This window comes from Peromyscus eremicus, unplaced genomic scaffold (genome assembly GCF_949786415.1).
Source record: "Peromyscus eremicus unplaced genomic scaffold, PerEre_H2_v1 PerEre#2#unplaced_67, whole genome shotgun sequence".
Taxonomy (NCBI): Eukaryota; Metazoa; Chordata; class Mammalia; order Rodentia; family Cricetidae; genus Peromyscus; species Peromyscus eremicus.
Window position 1 is genome coordinate 918,538 of NW_026734308.1, and position 26,478 is coordinate 945,015.

The following is a 26,478-nucleotide window of genomic DNA, read 5'->3' on the forward strand; positions in this document are numbered from 1 at the left end:
CTTCGTAGGACACAAATAAAGGAGCCTACAGCACATGCAGTGGTAACTCCATGGGAACCAATGCATTCTTCTCATCTAAAGGTACTACACACAGAAATATATGTGCACACCCATGTGCACGATGCACACCTACAACATGCATTTGTGCACACACACACACACACACACACACACACACACAGACTCACATAAAATAACCACCACTACGCCATTACTATGACCACTATTACTACTGCTATTATTACTACTAATACATTTTAGAAAAAACCTACACAATTCAATAATAGGATGTATTCTATGGCCATATCCACTCAGTCACCTGTACAAGGACAGGAAAATAAACACCAGTGTCCATATAAGTTTTTAAAATTTTAAGAATTTATTTCCATGGAAACAGCCCTGGAGGAAAACCAGCCATTTTCTCCTGGAATACTTTATCAAAGGTTTCAGCTTGAGCTACTGTAAAGTGATTCTTCCAGTCCCCAGCCACACCTGGAAAATGTGAAGCAGACACAGAGATGAGTTAATGATGATTGTAAATCTGCTCTCATTCCTTTATTCACAAGATTTTACCATCTGCGTAAGTAGGAACACACAGTCAATAAAGTAGAACTAACAGTTATTCTATGGAGAACAATTCTTATGCTTTGAAAAAATGCACAGACTTGTACCTCTGTGTAAGTAATGTCAACCATCTCTTATACCAATTTTTCAACTCCACAATATATAACAACATGGACACTGGATCTATATTTTTAATGTCTAGATTATTTATAACAACATGGACACTGGAACTATATTTTTAATGTCTAGATTGTTTCTCCTCACTAGACATGCTTCCATCATACTATCGAGCCCAACAGTTTCATATCTCAATTACCCAAAAACACTCAATCGTTCTTTCTTCCTTTTACGGTTTACTTATAACTGTTCTGCAAACTATGCCAAAAACTTTTAAAACACCTTTTAAAATTAATTCTAATTATGTGTTTGTAGCTGCATATGAATGCACATGCCTGCAGAGGTTGAAGGTATCAGATACCATGGAGCTGGATATACACACACTGGTGAGCTCCATATCAGTCATTTGATATTTCCATCAGATACAACAGACACAAAATACTGCCTGCTGAGAGCATCCCAGGATGTCTGTTTTCAGTCAGTATGGAGTTTGCTGATGTGTGAAGATGATCTCATTCCCAGTATTTTTTTAACCATGCCTTGGTTCTCATAACCACATTCTAGGAGGTCTTTAGGCTTGGACATAGAGATCTCCTGTAGTCCAAATTATCACATTGTATTATGTGTTCCTTAACCATGAAGTGCTGATGAGTTCCACATAGTTACTTCTTTTTCTTCTGTTTCCCTATTTTTGTGATGGGTGACCCTCTCTTCCTATCTTCTCTCCATGTAGAATTCTACAGGCCATCTCCTTGCTGTATTTTATTTCATAGCTGTGACACTTTGATGAATTTCCTCTTTTTCAACATGCTTGAAATATGCATCTAATATATTTGAAAAGTAAAGTATTTCTTAAATTATCAGAGGCTTCATTTATTAAAGTGTATCAGACATACAAAAACATTCTCAGTATGGAATTATTGAAAGGATTAGCGAATGAGTAAGAAAGATAGTGGCCTTGTTACCATTTTGCTGATGAAGAAAAAATTAGTCCTTGAGAACTTGCAGTATAGTGATGCATGTAGATTTGAAGCCAAAAAGACTGACCACAGAAGTCATGGTTTTGTTTTTTTTGTTGTTTTTTTTTTTGTTTGTTTTTTTCAAGAAAAGTTTTCTCTGTGTAGCTTTGCGCCTTTCCTGGAACTCACTTGGTAGCCCAGGCTGGCCTCGAACTCACAGAGATCCACCTGGCTCTGCCTCCCGAGTGCTGGGATTAAAGGCGTGTGCCACCACCGCCCGGCAAGAAGTCATGTTTTTTTTTTTCCTTACTAAAATACAATATTTGTGTATCACATAAGTTAACTTTAAATGCCCAGTTGTACACATTAAAGAAAATATAATTATTGATACCCAATAGTCAAATAATATACCATTACTTGCGATTACTGTAAGAGTTTCATCTATTAATACTGGAATCTATCAATGTCCATTGCTACTTTCAGCTTCATTATTATACTCATTAGTGAAACAAGTTGTGTTATTGTATCCCACAGTAATCTTGAATCTCATAAGCCAGACTGGATGCTGAGCTACCAGAATCTTAGCAAATTCACTATGTCTGCCAAATGGAATGAATCAATCCAGATGAGAGAATCATGTTTGTGGAGTGGACTCATGAAGTTCTCAGTCCAACCATCTCAAAATCTTGTGTACCTTTCATGCATGTATTTTTCTTCAATGCTTCTTTCTAAAAACCTCCCGAAACTCTGATGTGTCCAGGGTCAGCAAAACCCTAATGCACAGTGGCTTAACTCCTGTTGGAAAGGAACTTCCTCCTAGTTTCAGAGGCTGCAGGTCTCATAAAATGTTGTTGTTCATACCCTCCTGGCTTTTTTGACCTATAGATAGTGGGCTTCTCCAAAAGTCTTCCCTCTGTTTCTCAGATTAATAGCTTTTTTGTACACCAGAGAAAATGATTACTGACTCAAGTACTCTGTCTAGTAAATATCTACTGTGAACTAATGAGGGTCAAAACCTTTGTAGTTTGTCAGAAGACATTTCTTCCCACGTGTCTTGATTGTGACAATTTCTTTATCAAAGTTATGTCAACTAAACAGAACAACTCTCCGGTTTGTATTTCATGAAGTATCTAAATATTGAATCATAATGACCAAATTGTTTGTGGAAAATTGTTCACTGGAGCTTTAAACTAAATTAATCCTATCTAGCCTGATAAGTGAGTCTCCCAGGTAAATATTAGCTCTTCAGATTATCTCTATAGAGGCAAGGAAATGTATCTCTCTGGTGTCCTGAGAAAAACAACTAAAGGACAAAAATAAAGTTCAGAGAACTCCTCTTGTTCAAAGCTAGTATAACATTTAACACAATTTTTCATGCATTATGATTTAAGGATTCAGTCTATTGATAAGTAATGAAATAAATTTTAGAATTAATCTTTGATATGCTCATACTTTCCATATTAAGCAAAGGAATCAATCTAATGTAGGAATTAAGAAGATCAACATTTTCCTCATTCTTCTTATTCTTTTCAAAATGTTTCCCAACATATGCATCTCAGCAACTTCTGCGCTGGAGTCATGAATCAGGGTGAGGGGTGTAATGAAGTTTGTCTCCCCCTTCATTGACCTCGTTTCCTGTGGGATTCATGGCTTATAGTGAGTTTAATACAAGGAAAACAAACAATTTCTCAGAATAAAAGTTGTCTTCAAATACAAAAGAAATGGGTATCTTATATGATCACTATTATAATTAAAGCATACATGAACTTAGGGCCATATCCAGTGGTTTTGAAATAACTACTATATATTTTTCTCCTAAAAATATAATACATGAAAATACTATGTTTTAGAAGAGACTAAACTAAAATCTTAATGTGGTCTCATTCTGGAAAAACATAGCTGGAAAAGAGGAAGGTACACTTTTTTTCATGTAATTTTGTTCCAAACTCTATTTCATCTACTCCAGTGTGTCTCAGATAAAACATTTGTTAATTTCAGTAGTCTGTCTCTATTAAACAAGCCACCTTTTTGTTTTGGCATTTCATTGAAACCATTTTGTACACATACTCTTTTATCTCTGTCAAATTATTATTCATTTCAGGAAATCCAATAATGGGCTATTTCTTCTCTTACTTGAGGTCTTCAGTTCTTGTACAGAGAACTCTATCTCCATAGAGTCTGGAGCACAGAAGTCTGAGGTTATGGGTCAATGGCAGTGGACCTTACCATAGGCCTCGGACCTTAGTGTACAGATGACCATTTTCTTGAGTTGACATTTTTGTGTGCCCAAATCTGAGTGTAATTTCCTCTTGTGAGGATACCAGGAGTACTGAATTAAATGCAATACACTAATGACTTTAACTTACTTATCTATACTCCTGATGTCCTTAGAGTCTTATGACCTGATCCTCACACTGTAGGCTGGAGGTTGACAGAAGATTAAGGCTGAAGCATGTAAATAATTAGAAGAGGAAAATTAAACCTGTAACTCTCTACTTTCTGCATTTATATCCAAGTTTTTTAGTCATCCCCAAATACCTCACATCTATCTCATTCCTTTTCAGCCCTGAGTCCCATCTCATCAATTATTCACTAATTTGGTGTGGTGTATTCTGGCAGTCACTCCTCAACTGCACAGCTATGAAACCATACCCACAATTTGCTCATAGCATAGAGAGGTGGCACAGACATAGAGAAGATGAGTATTCCCATTTCAAGGGAGACAATTCAGAAAAAAGATAGTAAATACAATCGTGAAGCAATCCAAATTTAGCTTGGCAAATGCCATCATATTTTAACACTGGAGGATAATTCACTTAGTTCTTATAAGTTCTAATCTTAGCCTGCAGTGGATCAACAATCTTGACCTGTTGAACATCTTTTAGAGCAGTGAATGGAAGTGTATTTTGTGGTTATCATCCATTATATATCTTTGGTTCTTTCCATTAAACTTTTTCTTAGAGTTTAGGGCTATGATACAGAAAGCCTAAGAAAGACAAATAAAAACATGTCTCTCATTTCCATTGAGGATATTGGACACAACCCTCTAAAATCCCAAGATCATCTCCCAGAGAAAAAGCAATCTTTTCAGTGTTTCTGAAGTCCATGTCATCACCACAGAAAGATTCCACTGCAAGGTCTCTGAGAAACTATGAGATATAAGCAACGACTATTGACATATTCACAACGATTTCTTACAGCTTCATTGGAACAAAAAATCCTTCCACTTATTCTTACATATTTTGGAATAAAGAGTTTCTTTACCTTTTCTCATGAGGGCCAAACCATTAATAATCACATCTTTAATGATGAGACTAAAATTAGACATATTTTTTTCTTTCATGGTTTGGAAGGAGCTGTACTTGAGGACCATATCTAGCTCATCTGGCTCCAGTTTCTTTCCTAGGAAGTCACAGATCTTCTCTATGGTTCTCCTTGTATTCTAAAAGAAAAATCAAAACAAAAATGAGGGTAATAATTAGAGAGCTCTGAGAGAACAGATGCAGAGAAGGTAACTACAGATGGAAGATGGAATAAGAAACATGAAGAATAAAATGGCACCACGAAATGAGAAAGTATTGAATGGGGTTTAGGAAAGAAACAGGCCTTGTAAAGAGGGCAAGAGTCACACACAACATTTGTATATTTAGTCAGCTTGCAATGTGTCTGATCTCTGGCCCCTAAAATACAGAGGCTGCGATTTTTTTTATGGGGGAGTTTATATTAGATGGGTCTCATATAACTTAGGATGTCCTCAAATTTACATTGTATTGAATAAAGACCTTAAACTTCTGATCATCTTGTCTCTAATACTTTATTGCTGTATTCACAGGTGTATGCCAACCTACCTACTAAATGCAATGGGATTTTTGTCTTGAGACAGTATGCTATGGAAGGAGTCCTATCTGGTCTGATGCAAATTGCTGTGGAGACCAGACTAACCTCAAACCCAAAGAGGCTTTTCCCCTTAAGTGGAAGCATTAAAGGTATACACCACGATACCAAACCTGCCCTCAGTTTAACGATACTTATAGAAATACTTATAGGCAGCAGTCAATGTGAGTGAAGGCAATATGCACAAATAATTTGATAGACGTTCATGTTTATGCCAAATGATACTTTTTCCTATGGGTAACTGAGCATAACACAGATTTAAAACACTTTTATAAAAATGTTCTCAATAATTTTTACTTGGGGCTACTGCCAATATTTTATTTTGTTTTGAATTATGATTTCATGCTGTTACTTAGATGGGCATCAAATTCACAACCTTTTTACCTCAGACCCCCCCACTGGGATTATAACTGTGCACTGCCACAACTGGCTCAATTCTAGGAGTTAGTCATAAGAATGCAAAACTTTGGAATAAGGAAGACTTTGCTTAGAATCCAAGCCCTACAAATGGGTTCATAAAGGAATTTTTGGCTCTAAACTTTTATTACATATTTTATCACAGACTCAGTTAATATTTAATGTAAAGGTAAACAACCATGGCAATAACTGAAAACAGTGCATTGAATGGTTGCAAAGGAGACTTATGGGAAAATGAATAAGCATGCAGCACAGGTGGTTAATGAAGTTTCCTGGGAAAACTTGAATTTTATAACGAAAAATTCAAATATTTCTCAAAAGACAAAGTATCTGGTGGATGGCTTTGCTTTCTACATGGAAAATTTCAACCCCTAGAAGATAAAATCAAGAGAGCCAATTATTTTAGAATGATTCAATTTTTATGTTTTTGTTTATTCTTAATATATTTCATCAAAGATTACTTTCCTGACTCATGCCAGGGAAGTAGAGACGCTGACCACATATTTTCTCCTTATCCTCTTCTCTTCCAGTTTCAACTCCAAAGTCTGATACCAAGTTCTGCCACAGAATATCTGTGGCATTTCCCCCCATCTAGAGTGGATCCCAAAGGGCTTCTCCTCCTATCCTGACTCTTCCTACTCATAGGATTATCCCAAGCCCCTACTTCAACTGACCCTCCTTGGGAATCCAGCGATTACTCTGACCAGGGAAATGTAAGCTAACTATAGATTTTTGGCTCACTCTCCATTCCTTTGAGTCCCATCCCCCAGTATTATCCCCAGTTCTGCATCAAAATACCTATATCAGCCACCTCCATCTCTAGTGGATCTCAGAGACCCTCCTAAATACCCCTACCATAAATTGTTGATTGGTCCCACACCTCAACTCAATGGCAATAACTGAAAACCATTTCCCAAGAACTCACAGGCAAAACTAGGCATGGAAATAGTAGGCTCAATTCAGAGCTTTATCTCTCCATTTCCTCCTCAAGTCCATTCTCCTAGTTTAATCATCATCTCTGTGCAGAACACCTGCTATAGACTCTCCCCAAAATTCCCCAATATAATGTGTATAACATAGGTCTTAGTCTCCAAAGTTCCTTCTACCTACTCATTGCTTTCCCCTCACCTCCAAATCAAGAAGACACTCCATAAGAACCCACAGGCCATTCTGACCAGGAAAGCAAGTAGGCTATCTATAGATCCTCACCTCTACCTCTGTTATCCCAAGGCCAATCATTCAGTTTCATTCACAGCTTTATATCAAAATTTTGCTGTGGCCTGTCCTCACTCAGTGCCCCCATTTCCGGGTGATTATCTATGTAGTTCCTGTGGAAAACTCTGCTTTCTTCCATCCTGGTGTCCTTCCTATCACCACTCATAGGCCACCCCCTTTTCTAAGTGCCATGGAATGTTCCTGTACTCTGTATAAATTATGCATAGAATGGTTTAATTAAATATCTGACTGACCAATAGCCAAGCAGGATACAGTTAGGCAATAAAACCAAATTATGGAGGATGAAAAGGAAGGACAGAGTGAGAGTAAGCCACTGAAGAATCAAGATGTTATAGGCAATTGAAGCCACAGAACATGTGGCACAATATAGATTAATAAATATGGGTTAATTTAAATGTAAGATCTAGTTAGTAACAAGCTTGAGCTATTGGCTGAGCATTTTGATGTTAATATAAGCCTCTGAGTGGTAATTTGAGAACTGGTTTGTGGGAGAGAAATGTCCATTTACATATGGCACCCACTGTGGGTCCCAGAGTGTGAGAGGTCTTAAAAATGGCTTCTAGACACATAAAAACAGAGCCAAGAAGCTTTACCATTCATGCTTCTTATGTGGGCCACTATACAGAGACACATCCCCTGGCTGTGACATGTAGGCTTGAGCTGCACCATGGCAAGTTATTACAGTCTCACATAGGATGAGGTACAGAGAGGCAGCTCCCAGCTACATGGTAGGTGGCAAATTTGTATTTTATGCTCATAAAGACAGAAAGGATTAAATATACAAAGGAAGGACATATTCAGACATAAAGGCCTCTAGTGGATCACACCATGTTTGAAAAATAGGTGTAGGCATGGGGGAGAGGAAGAGAAAGAATAGAAACAGTCATTGATTTAAAATGATTTAAACACAATTAAGTAAAATCCTTAAAAAAGAATTAGAATTATAAAAATTATGATAGGCCATATATAGATCAAAATACACAGAGAGTCTAGATTCTATATTATGTTGTGTGTTGAGATTAGATTTTTTGACTGTTAGTGAGTGAATGATAACATCTGAGAGACGTTTGATTGTGAAAGTTGTTAAATTAAACCAATCTATATGTTTTTAAATTATCTTGAATTCAAAATTTAAGTCAAAAGTTATGTTAATTGAGGGAGAGAATATGCTTTTGTTTCCACAGAAAATAAGAGTCTATGGATTCACCCTGGATCAAACAAATCAGGTTTGAAAAGAAAGATCTCCTAAAATCCTGACCACAGATATGAGAAAATAAACCTAAAGTAAATACAAGAAAAATAGTGTATATTTTACCTGCTCCAACATAAAACACCAAAAAATATTTTTGGCTAGTTTGTGTACAATGTACATTTTATATTCTTAATAAAGGTATATATATTACCTTTTAAAGTTTCCATATTTCAGACCAAGAGGACAAAGCACCAATAAAAATGTTGAGGGTGATCCAACTTCCAAAATAGCTTTAAGATTGCAAGCTAAGATGATCCAGCCTCACAAAATATTCGAGCCAAACTTTAACAATGATCCTGTATTTCTCAGAGTTCCTGAAAGTTTACCAGCACCCACCAATCAGCATGAAATAGTCAAGAAATCGAGATACACAGTCCCAAAATATTGGTTATAAAAGTTTGTTTTCATTTCAGAAGGGTTGGTTACAAATTGAAATTGGTCATAATCTCCTTCTAGAAGAAGAAAGGTGATATGATATAGAAATGATGGAAAAAAAGGTTAGATTATTATGATGGGAAAAAAGTAGATTATGGAATATTTAATCCCCCAAACAATGGTTAATCTCTAAATATTTTATATTGGAATTTATATTACTTTATTTATACAAATTAAAAGTTACTTTGTTATAATGTATGTATACTACTACTATTGCTTAAGGTAATTTTTATGCAACTTGATAATAAATTTAATGTATAGTTAAGCAATACAGATCAGTAGTCATCTATAATAGCCAAATTATAGTCTTGTTAGTTAAATGTTCTAGTTATAAAAACATGTATTTTAAATAGATAGTCAAAATATGACATTTAAAATGTTTTAAAAATTAAAGCTTTTCATGAAAGTGAGATATGTCTGTCCTGGCAGCACCAATCTACTTCAGAATAGATGATGAACATCAAAGAAACTCTATGGAGGTTTTTTTTTTATGAATAACATTAGCAATGTTGCTGTCAGTCACTGTAAAAACTGGATCATGATAATGCAACAAGTGGTGACTGCCAAACTTTGCCAAGACAAGGTAGGAAGTCTTTCAGAATTCTCTGCTTCACAGTAAAGTCTGTAGAATATTCTAGGCCTGTACGCCAAAGATGGATTCCCCATCATTGTAGAGGATCTTTGGGTGACTGTTGATATAGCCTGATGTCCCTGTCATTGAGTAATATTTCATCCTTCTGGGATTTGATGGAGTTGAAGAATAAGTACTTATAAATAAATATTCTTTAGTTTTGACGGAAAGTAAATTAGATACAAAACTTTAGACTAAGATAAGGTACATAATTATTTTATCTACTTTTGCCAAACGCAAATGGATTGGGTATTGGTACGGTAATTCTTAATAATTTTTTCCATTTTACATAGTTTTACTATGTTAATGCTAAAACCATCCTACTAATTTGAACAAAAAAGAGAGAAAATGTTGTGGAATATTTCTATACCCTGTGTAAATTTTGTTCTGATTGGCTTAATAAAGAAGTGTATTGACCAATACCCTGGCTGGATAAGGTTAGGTGGAAAAACTGAACTACAGATGGGAAAAAAAGGGCACAGTGGAGAGACACATCTGAGAAGCCCAAGGAGCAAGGTGCTGGAGGACAGGTAAAGACTGTGACAATACAAAGATTAATAAAAATGGGTTAATTTAAATGTAAAACTGAGAATAAAACCAAAATTATTCAAAAGAAAAGGTGGAGGATATTTTATACTTATTAAGGTAAAAATCCACCACGATGACATTTCAATTCTTAACATTCTCCAATGCAATGGCACCCATATTTGTAAGAGAAACATGACTAATACTTAAATCAAACACCAAATCCCAAACATTTATAGTGGGACACTTCAGCAGCTCATTACTATAAATGGACATGCCATCCAGAAGGAAATTAAAGGGATAAATAATGGAATTATCAAACATTATGACACAAGTGACCAGGACATACATCTATAGTACATTTCATCCAAACACAAAAGATTATAATTGTTTCCCATTCCCTCATGGAACCTTCTCCAAAATTGATCATGTACTCAGTTACATATCAAGTATCCACAGATTAAAAAATTGAAATAACCCACTATGTTCTATGAGACCACTGTAAGTAAAATTTGCATTTTGAAAACTTAGTGTTGAAACATTTTAGATATTCTCTTCTAAGAGTATTGAAATTTCCAGTGTCTCCTAGCTAACCATGCAGAAACCCTCAGTACTTCAGAGCACAGGACACCTTCCTCCCTAAAAGATTGAATGCCTTTGTCCCTCTTCTTTTCATCAAAGGGAGATGGCATACATTTCGGCACACCAGTGGTGTGACACTGTTTACCTCTTCCCCACTACCACTGGGTTATCAGGCGTATCAAATTTGTTGCATAGACAGATTTGAAACACCACTAGAACAAGTTTGAGCTACCCCAACCTCCTTCAGGGTCAAGTAGGGTGACTAGGAGGCTGGAGAGTAAATGACAGACACACCTTAATAAAGGATATAGGGTATAATCTCACATTATTGACTCTTCATGACCCTACCATTGATAGAGTAGGTGGAATAGGGATATTGAACAATGTAGGCTGCTGCATGGGGTGAATTGCTAAAGGATTTTGTGATTGCTGTAAGAATGACAGTTACCTTTTTCATGTCTTCATAGCTGAGTAACAGGAAGTTGTCATTTCCTCTCATAGACAGCCAGTCACGGGTGTGCTCAAACCATGATCCATATGGCACTGTGTGAAAGGGGAAGGAAATTATTGATTACAAAGAATAAAATTGAGGTCTGCCTATTATTATTCACTTTCTTCAAACGGCAGACAACTTTACTAAGAAAAACAAAACGAGTATTTACAGCATTTAATGTGATATTTTATGTAGCCATATCAGAGGAGCAGTACATGGCAACTGAAGATCAGTAGATTAGTCCACCAGGGAGGAAAGTTCTAATGGGTTAATCTCAGATAGGTAAAGCCCCAAAGGCTTTGGCTCTAGAATGTCTTTTGCTAATGCTGCACTTTTACATTTTTGCCACTGCTATTTTCCTATGGTATCTAGCATGGTGTGAATGCATGTGGGAAGATCCCCACTTCCCTTAATTTATTATGACTATCTCCGGGAAATATCTCATTCTACTGGGCATTTTAATTTGTGGATTATTATAAAAAATGATTTCCTCCTAAGCTATTCTGTTTAGAGCAATGATTTTATACAAAATAATTGTGTTGGTTTAAATGTTATTTGGGTGATTTGGGTTCTTTAATGAATATAGTAACTGATTATGATAGAGTTTAGTTGAGTGGGGAAACTAATAAAGCCAAAGCAAGATATGGTGTTTCCCCTGCCCATGATAAAGCATGGGTTGCAGAGGATAGAAAATAAGAACAAGGAAATTTCACATACCTAGTTTCTTTTGAGGATCCATATGGATTGTGGTTTAGGTTAATGATTAAGAAAAACAATTGTGTTGTAGAATATTTTTTAAAGTATGTTACTTTTTTACTTTGCATTTGTTTAACTTTGGGAAGTTATGTATTGGTACCTGTCTAAACACCTGATGGTCTAATAAAGATCTGAAGCCAATAGTGAGGCATGAGAAAGGACAGAAGGGTCTGGTAGGCAAAGAACATATAGAAGAATTTTGGGATTAAAACAGATCAATGAATGAGAGAGGAGTAGGAAGACATCAGAGTCAGCCAAACAGATACACAGCCAGTGCCAGTAGGAGTAAGAGTAAGAGTAAGATTTACAGATGTAAGAGAATGGAAAAATCCCAGAGGCAAAAGGTAGATGAGTTAATTGAAGTTAAGGAAAGCTGGCAAGAAACAAGTCAAACTAAGCCCAGGTGTTTACAAGTAAGAATAAGCCTCCTTGTGTGATACATTTGGGAGCTGGGTGGTAGACCACCCAAAAGAGTAAAAAATGAACAACAACACAGTTGTGTCCCAGAAGTTAGGCTAGCTGAAGTTCTTTTAATCTTAATTTTGAGACATAAGAACAAAGATAATATAAGAAGAAGATATGAGTGGGAATTCCATGATATTTGTCACTCTATGTGAAAAAAATCTAAGAGATGTTACATTAAAATTACCTACTGTTAACTTGCCACAACCTATAACTGCCTTGAAACAGATTTTTAATGAGGAATTCTCTAGATCACGTAAGCCTGTGGGTATATCAATGAAAGATTGTTCTTATTGTTAACTGATGATGTAAAAGGTGAAGAATTATTGTGGCAGCCCCATTCTCTACTCAGGTGGGTTCAGGAAAGCATAAAGTAAGAGAATATTAACTGAGGGCAAGAAAGCAAGAGCAAACATATTTATTGTCTCTCTACTCCTGTCTGTGAACTCACCGTCTTAATTACCTGCCTAGGCTTCTCATCAAAATAAAACTGTAACTTGGAGTTATAAAAAATATTAACCTTTTTTTTCTCTAGGTTGCTTTTTGTTAGAACAGATGCCAGTTAAGACAAAGAAGGAATATAGAACACCGTATATACAAGACCACAAATACACTTCCCTCACAAAATTATAATTAAAAAAGTACATTGAAACTGGCAAAAGAGAAACACCAAGTCAAATATAGAGGAAGGTCTATCAGAATAACAGATTTTTCAACTGAGATGTTAAAATGCAGGAGGGCCTGGAAAGCTGTATTTCAAGTTCTAAAGACAACCATTTACAACTCAGACTACTATACCCATCAAAACTGCTTCTCATAAATGAAGGAGAAAAAAATTATGCTAAAAATATTCAAAATGAATTTATGACCGTCAAAACAGATCCACAAAATATACTTAAAGGAATCTTTTCCAGTAAAGAGAAAAAAATAAATCCATAAGACTGCAACAAAGCAAAAGTTACGTCTGTGTTCAAGTTGAATCAACCTAGAATTATTTGAGAGAGTCTCATTTAAGAGTTTGTACAGATCAGATTGGCTGGTGACAAAGTATTTGAGTTGTTTCCTGGTTGATGATTGGTGTGTTAGGGCCTACAGCATAGGTAGCTGTGACTGGATTTTATGAGAAAGACAACTCAGCATAAGACACTGAAACAAGTTAACATGCAGATTAGTAAAATGCTTTCTGCTTCAGTTCCTTCTGGAGATATTGCTCTGACTTCTCCCATAGATAATTATAATCTGAAAGTTTAAGCCAGATAAACAACTTCTTCCCATACATTGCTTCTGGCAAGAGTGTTTTTATCATAGAGACCATAAAGCAAACTAGACCAATAGTTAAATAAGAAAACAACTCAATCACCTTGGTAAAATCATCAAAATGAGAGGAATCAACAAACATCTTTCACTAGTGTAGCTGAAGTGCTGTGGGATGTCCTATATGCTGTGAAAATATGTTGCTAAGGTTGATTGACAAATAAAACACTGATTGACCAGTAGCCAGGCAGGAAGAATAGTGTAGGCGGGACAAGGAGAGAGGAAAATGCTGGGTGAAGGAAGGCTGAGTCAGAGAGATGCTGCCAGCCCGCCATGGGGAGCAGGATGTAAAGTACTGGTAAACCACAAGCCACATGGCAAGGTATAGATTTATAGAAATGGGTTAATTTAACATATAAGAACAGCTAGCAAGAAGCATGAACCATTAGGTCATAGAGTTTGTAAATAATATAAGTCTCTGTGTTTTAACTTGGGGGATCTTAATGGGAGAGATTTGCCCTGACTACTGGCAGGACGGGACACAAGAAAACACCAGGTACAGGCTAGTAACTGAATATTAATGGTACCAATTCCTTAATCAAAAGACACAGTGTAGGACATTGGATTAAAGTACTAGGATGTTTATATTTGTTGTAGTCCATCATATAAGACAGCTATAACCTTACAATGAAATAATGGAAAAAAGAGATTCTGGAAAAATGGAGCTAGAAAACATGGATAGGTTGCTGATCTAATCTGACATAATAGACTTGCAATCTATTGAGCAATGATATACATTACTTCCTACCACTTAAGGGAACAATTCATGAGGAGAACTGTACAATTACAAAGACAGGATCACCCAGTTATGCACAGAAAATACTACTAGATGTAAAGATATAAACAAGCATCACAGTACTTTAATTTCCAATAGTTAACACTTCATCCCAATAGAAAATAAATAGAATTAACTGACATCACAGGTAAAATGGTCTTAAAGGACATCTATAGAATATTGTATCCAAACACTGAAGAATACACTATGTTCTCAGAAGTCCATAGAATTTCTGTAAAATAGACATATACAAGGTCAGAAAGAACATCTTAAAAAACATAGGGGAAATGAAATAATTCCTTATGTTCTACCCCAGAAGTATAAAATGACTATAAATATATAAAAACACCTCGAGAATATAAACAAACTCATGGAGAGTAAACAACTCACAACTTAATGATGAAATCAAGAATGGAAAGATTATCACAATGAAATGAAACAAAAATACCACAATATTCTTTAACCTATGGGATGCAATGAAAAATGCCCCAAGAGGGAAGTTTAAAGTTCAAATTAACTACATTATAATGTCAAAGAGATTTCTAATAAATTCGTTAATGAATCATCTTAGGGCTTTAGAAAAAGAATATGTCAAACATCAAAATTAGAAGCTGGAAAGAAAACACTGACATTAAAAAAGTTAGTGAAATGAAAAAAGCAGCAGCAACCAAATCCAGAGAGTCAATGAAACAGTTTGTTCCTTCAACATATAAATAATATTGACAAAATTTTGATAAATTTAGATGAATTTCTAAATGGTCTTATTAAAGAAAAAACCATGAAGCCAAATACAAGGGTGAAAGCCTTAGAGAGATCAGGGAACTAGGGAAAGCCACCAACCAACCATAACTCACCAACTCTGCAGCTTCCATAGAGAGTGACTTCCTATCTACCCAGTCTTATAATACTTGCTGTTTGCCCTCTGATTGGTCTCTTAGCCTACACAGCTCAGTCATTTTCTGTCTCTCTGTACAGACCTCCAGGCCTCTATGGTTGGTACTGGGATTAATGGCATGTATCACCATGCTTGGCTCTGTTCTCTAGTGTGGCCTTGAACACACAGAGATCCTGCCTTCTAAGCGATAGATGTTCTACCACTGCCAGACTTCTTTGCTTACTTAAAATGTCTTGCTATTTCCTTTGATATCAGGGTAAAAATTTATTAATGCAAAAGTGAAATGTCACCAATTTCAGCACAAATAAAATATCACATGGATAAACTAAGAAAAGGAAGAGAAACAGCAAAAGATAATACAGTTAAGTCATGAAAAGGGAATCACTCATTATGACAAGCACAAGTGAATTCAAGGAATTATTAAAGTTTACATTAAAATCATTCCACTAAACCAGAAAATCTAAAATATATGGATTAATTTCTACATAGGTTAAAACCTATCTAAAGAAAACTAAGTCACAAGTGTAAAAAAAAAAAAGAAAAAAGAAAAAAAAGAAAACTAAGATGGCATTTAAAATTTTAAATAGGTAGATGTGGGGACAAGGCTCAGCAGTTAAAAATATTTACTTTTCTTCTAGAGGGTCAGGATTCAATTTCCAGTACCTACATGATAGCTCACAATGCCATCTTCCTGCCTCTGTGGGCACAAGACACATGTCCAAAAAACACACATACATGCAACAAAACCCTTCTATACATAACATAAAATAATCCTGTAAAACTGTCAGGCCTTACCCTGCCTCTCATCTCCCTTAGAGCCAAGGGAAGGCACAGCAAAGACTGAGTCTGAACAACTCAGCTACCACTGAAGCTCATATCCTCAGTCTTTAGTTGGCTCTCTCCAACATCTACCTTATGTATGAGCTGCTGGAGATGATGGAAAGAGCTGGTCCTGTGGAACCATGGCCACAGGGACTTCCTTGACTTTGAGCAATAGTAGGATATCTGAGAGGAGTCTGGATGAGGGTCCAGTATTGATGGTGTAGCAGAAGCCAGAGGCCCTGGACCAGACCAGCCTTTTATTGCAATGAACATTTGAAATTAAAACTGTTTGGACAAAAGGGCATGTAGTGTGACACACAACAGCTCCCAATGCAACTATAATGAACAAATATGAGGTAGATAGATGGTGAATACAGAGGAGTGAAGAGGTACAAGTATGCCAGAATTGGAGACGTGAGAGCTGTGACTGGTATGAGAGAAAACTGCTGATTGATAGCAGAGGTTGTCATTCCCCAGAGGGGTCAGTAAGAAATTTGTTTTTTGTTTTTGTTTCTATTTTTGTTTTCATTTTGTATTTTCTTTTGGGTGGCAGGATACAAGGGTTGAGGGTATATATGAAAAGACAGGGCAATGAGTGGGACTGATATGCATGATGAAAAATTCCCAAAGAATCAATAAAAATTATATTATAAAAATACTTTAAGGCCTATAACAACAACAAGTTTGCAAAAGTAACTAAAAATCTCTAAAGAAAGAGAAATGTTCAGAGCAGATGAATTATTCCAGACCTTCAGAGAACACAAAGATTATTGAACTGTTACATAAAAGAAGGAAAATAAGGCTCATTACCAAAGTATTTTTTGAAGTATCATCTTCATACAAAGAGCAGACAAATATTCAACCACAAAAATATCCTATCTACCAAGATCTATGATTAATACAGATGCAAAGTTTCTCAATAAAATACTTTGTTAACATATTCAGGAACTTATCAAAGGATAGTAAAATGGCTGAAAAGGTAAAGTTGTTTATTGGCAAACCTGAAGACCTAAATCCACATGGTCAAAAGAAAGAGCACATTCTTGTAAGTTTTTCTCTGGATTCCACCTGCACATTTGGGTATACATAGAACCACAATATATATATATATATATATATATATATATATATATATATATATATATACATCCACAAGTACACACACACACACACACACACACACACATACACACACACACACTATATCAAAACAAAACAACCATTCACCATTATCAAGTTGATTTTACTTCAGAGACTCAGTGATGGACTTCTTCAATACACAAACATCAATCAATATAAATTAAATATTATAAATGGGCTCAAGAACAGAAAACCCATTGTAATCTCTGTAGATAAAGAAAAGAATTTTTGATAAAATTTATCATTCCCTCATATATAAAATGCCAAAAAACTTAGAAGAAAGATTGTATTGGCCATATGCAGGAAAACTGTAGCTTACATTCCACTAGGTGGGGGAAATCCAATATATATCCAGTACAAGCAAGAAGAAGATGAAGTGACTTCCTCCACTCTTTTTAAATATAGTACCAAATTCTAAAATAGAAAAAAAGATAAATGAACAAATAAAAGCTGTACAAATAAGAAAAAAATCAAGTCAAAGTACCTATTCTTGAGTGATACAATTCTATCAGTGCAAGACTGAAAGTGTTTAGCAGAAAACATTCAGATCTGATAAAGACTTTTAACAAAGTGACAGGGTACAAAATTATCAAACAAACATAGTTTTTCTCTATACCAATGATGAACAAATTAAAAGACAAATAAGAGATATCAGTCTCTTAACAAATGTCTAAAGAATACACCTCAGAATAAATCTAAACAAGTGTGCTGGCTTGTAAAAATGTCCCATATAATGTTCAGTTTCGAATAGTTGGTTCACAGTTGGTGTATCTTATGGGAAGATCAGCAAGTATGAACATGCTGGAGGAAAGATGTCACTGGGGTGGAATTTAAGGTTCAAGGACTAACACTGTTTTGAGTGCTCTCCTTCTGCCTCCTGTTTGTGGGTTGAGGTGTGAGATCTCAGGTGTTAACCCATGCCATGCCTGTCTCCCTGGTGTCATGCTTCTTGTAATGGTAATGATTAACTCTTATCACTCTGGAATCATAAGTTCCAAACAAAGCATTCCTTCAATACGTTGCCTTGTTTATGGTGTTTTATCACAGCAATAGAAAAGTAATGAATACACCCAGGAGGCAAAGCCCACATTACAGAAAACCTCAACACATTGAAGACAGATTCTTATGTAGATGTTTGGAGATGAAAAATGTTCCCATGGTCACAGACTAGAGAAATTCATGTTATAAAAATGCCCGTCCTACCAAAAGCAATGAACAGACTCAATACAATACCAATCAAGATTTTAGTGTTATCCACAGAAATAAAAATTAATTATATTCAAATTAATACAGAATGGTTGGATGCTCATTCTTAAATTCAACACTACAGAGCTTTCTGTAATCCTCAGGGATCATTGCAGAAGAGGGAGTGTAAATAATGTAGAAGCTGAATAAAAGAAAGAGAAGGGATGGAAAATGCTGACATGTGGTCATGACAGAACAAGTGTGCTCATGATCTTAAAGCAACTGAAGCAGCTGCAAAGATCCTGCATAAGACTAGCCCAAAAATGAGGTATCATGGACTGATGCGGATACTCTCTGGACAATACAACTCCATAATGAAATTATGAATACTGAATGATTCTGGGTGGTAGGAAGTCACTGTCTTCAGTTGTGTCCCCAGTGAGGTGCCAACTAGGTTTCCATTGGTAGTCAAAATCCACATTCCCACAGAAGATAATAATCATGGTTAAACTGAATGGGTCACCAATAAAGAGATGTGAAAGTTATAAAGGAGAACTGTAGGGAATGGGGGTTACTAAAGGTGAGAGGGAGATAACAGAGGGAAAAGGGTTTCAATAAGCAGAAAATAATTTATACATCTTTGTAATTTCTTAAGAACAAATTCAATAATAAATTCATACAAAAGCACAAACAATTCCAGATAATCAAAGCAACTTTGGAAAAAGATAGTACCTTATTTCAAGTTATGCTACAGAGATAGAGTAATGAAAACAGCAAAGCACTGACACAAAACAAACATGTGGATTAGTTAAATAGAAAACCAAGACATAAGTTCACACAACTGCAGGCACTGTATTTTTGACAAAATATCAAAAACATGCATTGGAAGAAAGATGGTATCTTTAGTACATGGCATTTTGGAAACTAGATTGCTATGTGCAGAAGAATTAATTTCAATCTTAATCCTTCATCAGATACAGACACACACACACACACACACACACACACACACACACACACACACACACAAACACACAAACACACATTCACACCAATTGTAAATATATCAAGACCCTCAACAGAAGACACAAAACTCTGACACAGTTGTGGAAAATATGGGAAGTGAACTTTGAGAGGTAATCACAGGTAAGGACTTTCTAAATGCTACTCATCTTACTCAGAAAATAAGGCAAATACTCAACAAGTGGAACCTCTTGAAATTAAAAGATTTCTATCTACCAAAAGAAATCATTAATCACGTGAATATTTAGCTAATAAAATGGAAGAAAGCTTTGCCAGTTATACACTTCCAGACAATGTGTATCTAGTATCTAAAAGGAATTAAAGATAATAAAATATACAATATAAAGAAAGAAATGGATCAAAACCTGTGGTATGGAACTAAAAAGTATACCGTAAAAGAAAGAGAATGCCTCATATGAATTTTGAAAGTGTTCATCAACATTAGCTATCAAGGAAATACGAATAAAAACTAAAAACTACTTAGGAGTTCATCTTATCTATATCAGAATGGCCACCGTTATTTTTAAAAAAATTATGCCAGAACTTTAACATAGAGAAAATGTGTCTCAGCAACAACACCAAAAAAGCCAAAAAAGGAAAAAAAAAACAAATAAATGTTTGAAATGTATGTTGAAAATATTTGAAAAGAGAAGATAATTTAAATACAAAGGGATGAGAAAGGAGTAGATGCAAGTAATGGACAGGACTGTTGAATGAGAATATAGGCTAATGTTTTTTTGTTCTAAGTTTCTCATGGATTTGGTCCAAAATTGGGTGAAATATAAGCAATATTGAAATTATAACATTTAATATGAAGTTCCCCAGCTTCTCTTTTGGATACCAAATCTAACTGCGTATAAATTAATTACATTGTATAGACTTTGAGTCTCAATGAATTTGGTGAACCTGGTTTTTATTTATGTGCAAGTTGCTTTATAATAAAATTTAGTTTTTAATTTTTTTTAATTTTCAGAAAAATTGTGGGGAAAGAAAAACACTGTTGGAACTGAAAACTCCAAACTGCACAGCCATTACTTAAATCACTGTGGGAAGCATTAAAAAAGCTGAAAACAAAAATTCATATGACCCAGCTATCAAATCCTAGGTATATACTCAAACTAGGTAGGTATGTACTACTGTAGACTTAGATATATACAACTACATAGGTACTTGAACAGTTGTGCTAATTGCAGCTCTATTCACAATAGCTACAGAACAGGTTTAGCCTAGATGCTCATTAATTGAAAATAGATGAGATTATGATATGTACACACAATGAAATTTCATTCAGCTTTGAAGATGAAATTATGAAATTCGTAGTAAAATAGTTGGAATTGGAAAATATACTTAATGAGGTAACACAAGCACAGATAGACAAACACTGCATCTTTTCCCTCATACTTGGATCCTAGACAAATTCTTAGCATGTTTACCTTGATGTTTTAATAAAGGAGAGGAAGGCAGAAAAGAACCATTAGAAGAGTAGCAAGAAAAAAGAGACCTTAAGGAGAGAGAAGTACCAGGACACATATGGTATCAATATGAATGAGGGAATATGAGACTGATTGTGTGGACGCAAAGATGGGGTGGGTAAATTAGGGATAGAATTAACCAAAACCAAAAATATATGAAAATGCCATGTGCAAACTCATTAGTTTGGAAGCTCCTTTAAAATTTTATTAAAGAGTTTAAATCAAGGCAGCTTTCATGAGCAGGTACTACTGCTCCCAGAAGTTATTGGTTATAAAATGAAAACTCCATTGCTATTATTGGAATGCCTCCCTAGTAATTGTTGCCTAAAATTGGCCTGAGGATCCAAATAATGTAGGCAATTGTCACTATTGTCAGTTGCCCACAAAAACTGGTTGGTAAGACCCTCTTTCTTTCTTCCTTCCTTTCTTTCTTTCTTTCTTTCTTTCTTTCTTTCTTTCTTTCTTTTTTTCTTTCTTTCTTTCTTTCTTTTTTGGCTTTTGAGACAGGGTTTCTCTGTGTAATTTTGGTGCCTGTCCTGGATCTGGCTCTGTAGACCAAGCTGGCCTTGAACTCACAGAGATCCACCTGGCTCTGCCTCCCGAATGCTGGGATTAAAGATGTGTACCACCACTGCCCAGCTAAGACCCTATTCCTAAAGCCAATCTCATAGTCTTGTCATACAACATAAGGACAGAAAACTGGTAATGAGCTGAAATATGCCTTTCTGCTGAATAGCCCTCATTGTAACAGAAGGTTTATGTAGGATTCTAGTGGGACATTCTTGTCAATAATATATCTCAGCTATGGACACTGATATCTATACTTCAACCATCCATACAATATATACCCACTGGTGCAATAACTACAATTGTGGTATCAGAGTAACCAATCATTTTCTGATTGAGAAGACTTCACATCTGATACAGTCAGCATGGTCAAATATTCTTGATGAGGAAGAAATAGGTTGTTGCTATCACTGTTGTTCTGTTAACCACAAGGTATAACATCTTCATTAGTACTACAAAAACTAGCTACTCCAAATATTGCCAGGATGTTTAGTCATAGGTCAAGCTGTAGCTGTGCCATTAGGCAGTGGCTTGTGAGAATGGGAAGACTTCACAATTAGGTTTGTAATGGTAATGATCCTTGGATCAACAGGTTGGCAGAGTGTAGAGGAATAAGACAGAGCTAAGAGAAAATTACAGGATATACTAAAGGCTTGAGTTGTAACCAAGTCAGATAACATAAATGACTTGGAGATTGAACCCCAGGATTAAATAAACAGAATATAGAAGTGAGTGCTTATAGTCTTAGCACTTGTGAAGTACAGGGAGGAGGAGCAGATCTTCAAGGTAATCCCTATCTCTATTGAGAATTCAAGGCCAGCCTAAGCTATATCACACCTTGTCTTCATAAATGTAACTGAGCCTCCCTCAACCTCTATATTTAACAGGACACTCACCATTTCCTTTGAGGAACCATTCAATGTAAGTTCCTAGTGACTCTGGATTATCAATAAGGTTTTTGTTATGTTGGAAAAAATAAGCAGACACAAGAACATCTCTGGGATTTCTGATAACATAGATCACCTTAAATGGAAAAACATGTAAATGAACGTCAATATAGTCATAAACCAATTTTATCTGGCATATTTTATGTGAGAAGTCAATCAAATATCAATGAGGTTTCTAAAAATATTTATTATTTTTATTTGAACAAAATATGAACAGACATGCAAAATGTCTATATTTATCAGAATCTTCATTTATAATTTTATTTGATTTACAAAAATGTAACAGCAAAATGACTGAGGTCACTAATACTGTAAAAAAACCAACAGAAACAAGAAAAAGATAAGATTGATTCAATACTTGTAAAGATCAATATTTTACAGTGTGAAAGACTATTCATCCATTGTGAAAGAATGTCTTATATACACGGAATAATGCATACTATGTGAAATATATCTGAAAAATGACAAACTAATTGATTTCTGTAAGTGTAACTATAAAAGAAAACTCTCAAAAGAATCATGATGCAGAGTTTAATGCTAATGTTTCATTGCAAAACAGTGAACAAAAAGACCCATGAGCACCTAAAAAATACTGAGATGGAAAGATATAGACTTCCCCAGGGAAAAGCATAGCAATTTGTTATTCAATACCAATTTCTCGGCCCTGAAAACATAACATTGTATATACTGAGCAGATTGTACCAAGGTACTTAGGAATACGTAGATACATATACAGATATAAAAACAAATAATTAAAAAACCACAAATTTGAAAGTGAGAAAAGAGGAGTATGATGGTAAGCCTGGAGAGAGGAAGAAGAATGGTGAATAATGTATGTAAGTATAGTACAATCTCAAAAATAGAAGAAATCATTTCAAAAAAATAATTAAGTGAAATTAATATTTTGTCACAATGCTCATTGTGACATTATCATATAATTCATCTTTTAGGCCTTAATTTCTCCAGACACAAGTTTTCCAAATCCAGATAAGACACACATATATATCACAACTTCATTGTGATAGTTTCAAGAGAGATTATTTTCTACGTTTGTCTTTGTAGTTTAAGCATAAATGTTTATAGGTTCTAAGGTGTGGGGACGTCCACAAAACTTTCTTATTAACACTGAGCAATGATGTGTCAGAACCTGGATATTTCTGATTCCTTTAGGAGATCCCCTATCAGTGATGTCGGTGATTTTTGTGGCTACTGATCTTAATGGACAGCTAGACACAGCAAGACACAATGGATACAGATAAACCATGATTGTTGAACAATCTCTCAAATTACAGCATTAGTGCCTGTTCAGGCTGCTTCCCCTATGAGCAACTCTGCTTGGGTGATTCACCCACTAGGTAAGGTCTATATGTAGAATCAGTTTTAGCTAAATGACTTTGAAGACAATGAAACAGTAATTTCCACTGTACACAAAAGTTTGAACTCTACTTGACCTGTATGTGTAGTCCCTGAATGCCCTACTGTGATAATACACTTTTTCACATTATATCTGCCTAGGATCACTGAGAGGTGGTTGATATCCTAGTACTCTGATATAGTCTGAGGAGGGGACAGATTAGCATCACCTAGTGCATGAGAATCCCAATTTCCCTCTCAAAATCTACACAGAATGAATTTCAGGCAGAGGTCCAGGGCCCAACGCAGAAGAATAAGTTCAATGAGCATTTGGCCAAAGATTTCTCAACCACTGGACACTGACCTTGGCCTTAGATCTGAAGAAAGACTTGGGGAAAAGATGGAAAGGGAGGTGGGAGGTCATGAGGCGTGGTCCTTCTTTATTGATTAATGTTAGATGTCCGTTTTGAATCTCTATCCAGGGTGAACGTTCCCAGGTAGGCACAGATTGGATCCATTTGGAATTTCCCTTGGTCTGAATCAAGCAGACAGTCTCAATAAGCCAGTTAGTTCCTGAACAAGAAGGAAAAGTTATTGTCACTCAATTCAAGAGCACTTCTGGAAAGCCTTAAATAGAATATACAACCATACAATTTACAGTGTAGCTGTTTCCAAGCACAAAAGCGTGTGGTATTTGCAATATTCACATTGTGTAAGTACAAAATATATTCTTCCAGAAGATTCAAAATGCTTTACCTAACAAAACTGAGAATCTTTACTCAGTAAACCCTACCTGCCTATTGAACATTCCCTCCAGTCAAGAACCATTCTGTTTCGGTGAATTCAACTATTCCAAATATTTGTCTCGGATGCAGTCATAGAATCTTTCCTTGAGATTGGAACCTTTTATTTAATACAATGTCATTAAGATGCATCCATCCTGCACTGTGTGTATTGGTACTGCTTCTCTTTAGCTTAAATAAATTCCCTGTATCTATTTACTATACACAATGTATTTGTGATTATATGCTCATTTGTCAATGAGTGTTTCTCTAGCATTATTCTCTGGGCTATTATCTGAATCCTTTTCCTGCAGTCCACTGCCCTTAGATTCTCCATGTTATTGCCCTTTGATGTTGGCAACCTAATACTTAACCAATGGTTACTGCTTCTGCCATCCACCACACTCCTCCCACAAATGACCATGATGCCTTTCTTGGTTCCTTGAGTTTTGAGACTCTTTCTTCTACATGAAGAAGGTCCATGGTAATTCTTCTACCTGACCTTGTCCTCTCCTTCACATTTTCTTACATTCATGCCTTTTTTCTGATGCTATTTTATCTGTTTTTTCTCATCATTATCTCTCTTCCACACAGAAAAACCAATGCCAGAATCTGCTTTAGGAAACACCGTCATTGCTCCAAGGATCAGCTCAGGCACTGCTAGTGCCTTAGTTGCTTTTATGCCTACATTGGTTAGGTTAAAGTTCTTCCTCTGAGTGGAAATGCCCTCAGATACAGCTCTCCAAGCCCACAAACCATTGAACACATGAGATATATAAAGCATTCCATTCACCACGTAAATGAAGGATGATTGAAGCCCAAAACTTCCACAGACAGTTCAGGATCATTCTCAATGATGTTCCTTACCTGATTTAGGGTAACTCACTATGACAGTGTCTTCATCTCTGATCACAAACTTATCACGGCTTCCTTCAATAATTTCTCTTTTATGTGCTATAGAAGAGAAAGGTATTCCTTCAAACCAAAAGTAGGTTGACATCCCAAAAAACTTTTCTTGGTGGTGTGAGAATTCCAGCATTGACCACCTGTTCAAATGAAAGCAAATGCTGAGAGGTAAACTTTATAGTGCAGGAAAAAAATCATTAACATCCTAAAATCCTGAAATGAGCTGCTGATAGGAATAAATACAGATTGCACAAACCAGTCAAAGGTTGCTGTATTAAGCAACTGTGAACTTATTCAGAGATTGTTCTAGAGAATTGTGAACCTGAGGTTATGACCCCAAACCAGAAACTCAATAACAAGTACTTAGACATTGAAATAAGGCTTAGCTAAAATATTTTCTAATACAATTAAGCATTCACAATGGTTTCAAATGTGCAAAAAATTTACAGAGATCATAAAAAATGTTGCCCTGAAAAAAAAGTTGCCATGTGCAATCTTTTTTTTTAAAAGAGGGGATAGTTTTTGATAAGTATAGTGCCTTCACTGCACCTCAGCCTCGTTTTTTCCCCTCCATTGCCTTCCTCCCTTTCCCATATTCATGATCCTTTCTTTAATTTTCAATGCTATGTTTATATGATCACACATTTACATAACATACAGAGTCTATTTAGTTCTGTTTGTATGTGAATGTGTCCTTAGATGAGCACTTGGGATTGAACAACCAATATGGGATTTCCCCTCCTGAGGCAGTTGAACCTACCTTTATTGACCTGTTTTTTGTTGTTGTTTTTTATCTAGGGATAAGACAATGTAAAATTTCCTCTATCATTATTTGCATAAAAACTGGTGCCATTCTGGTGGTTCATTTGGGTAAGTATACTGGTGAGAATTCAAAGATGTATTGCTCTGTAATGGCTGTAGGATAAATCCTATCAACAGATATCCTTAAGCTCTGTGTTTTTCACAAGCCTTAG

At 35.6% G+C, this 26,478-nt stretch overlaps 1 protein-coding gene across 1 annotated transcript; it reads right to left on the reverse strand.

Moving 5' to 3' along the window:
• Positions 1-379: 379 nt before the first annotated feature.
• LOC131901280 (sulfotransferase 2A1-like) lies at positions 380-25,598 on the reverse strand. The gene is made up of 6 exons (XM_059252493.1): positions 25,466-25,598; positions 24,181-24,389; positions 22,413-22,539; positions 11,061-11,155; positions 4,905-5,082; positions 380-492 (listed from the first exon to the last, which is right to left on the reverse strand). Exons 1-6 carry the CDS (start codon positions 25,596-25,598, stop codon positions 380-382), a joined length of 855 nt encoding a protein of 284 aa, XP_059108476.1.
• Positions 25,599-26,478: the final 880 nt, after the last annotated feature.

Excerpts from the sequence above, each read along its gene's own strand:
- LOC131901280 (XM_059252493.1), bottom strand. The coding sequence starts at position 25,598 with ATGTCAACCTACTTTTGGTTTGAAGGAATACCTTTCTCTTCTATAGCA. Across the intron at positions 24,390-25,465 it reads AGTGAGTTACCCTAAATCAG|GAACTAACTGGCTTATTGAG; the intron begins GTAAGGAACATC and ends CTTCTTGTTCAG. Across the intron at positions 22,540-24,180 it reads TCTTCAGATCTAAGGCCAAG|GTGATCTATGTTATCAGAAA; the intron begins GTCAGTGTCCAG and ends TTTCCATTTAAG.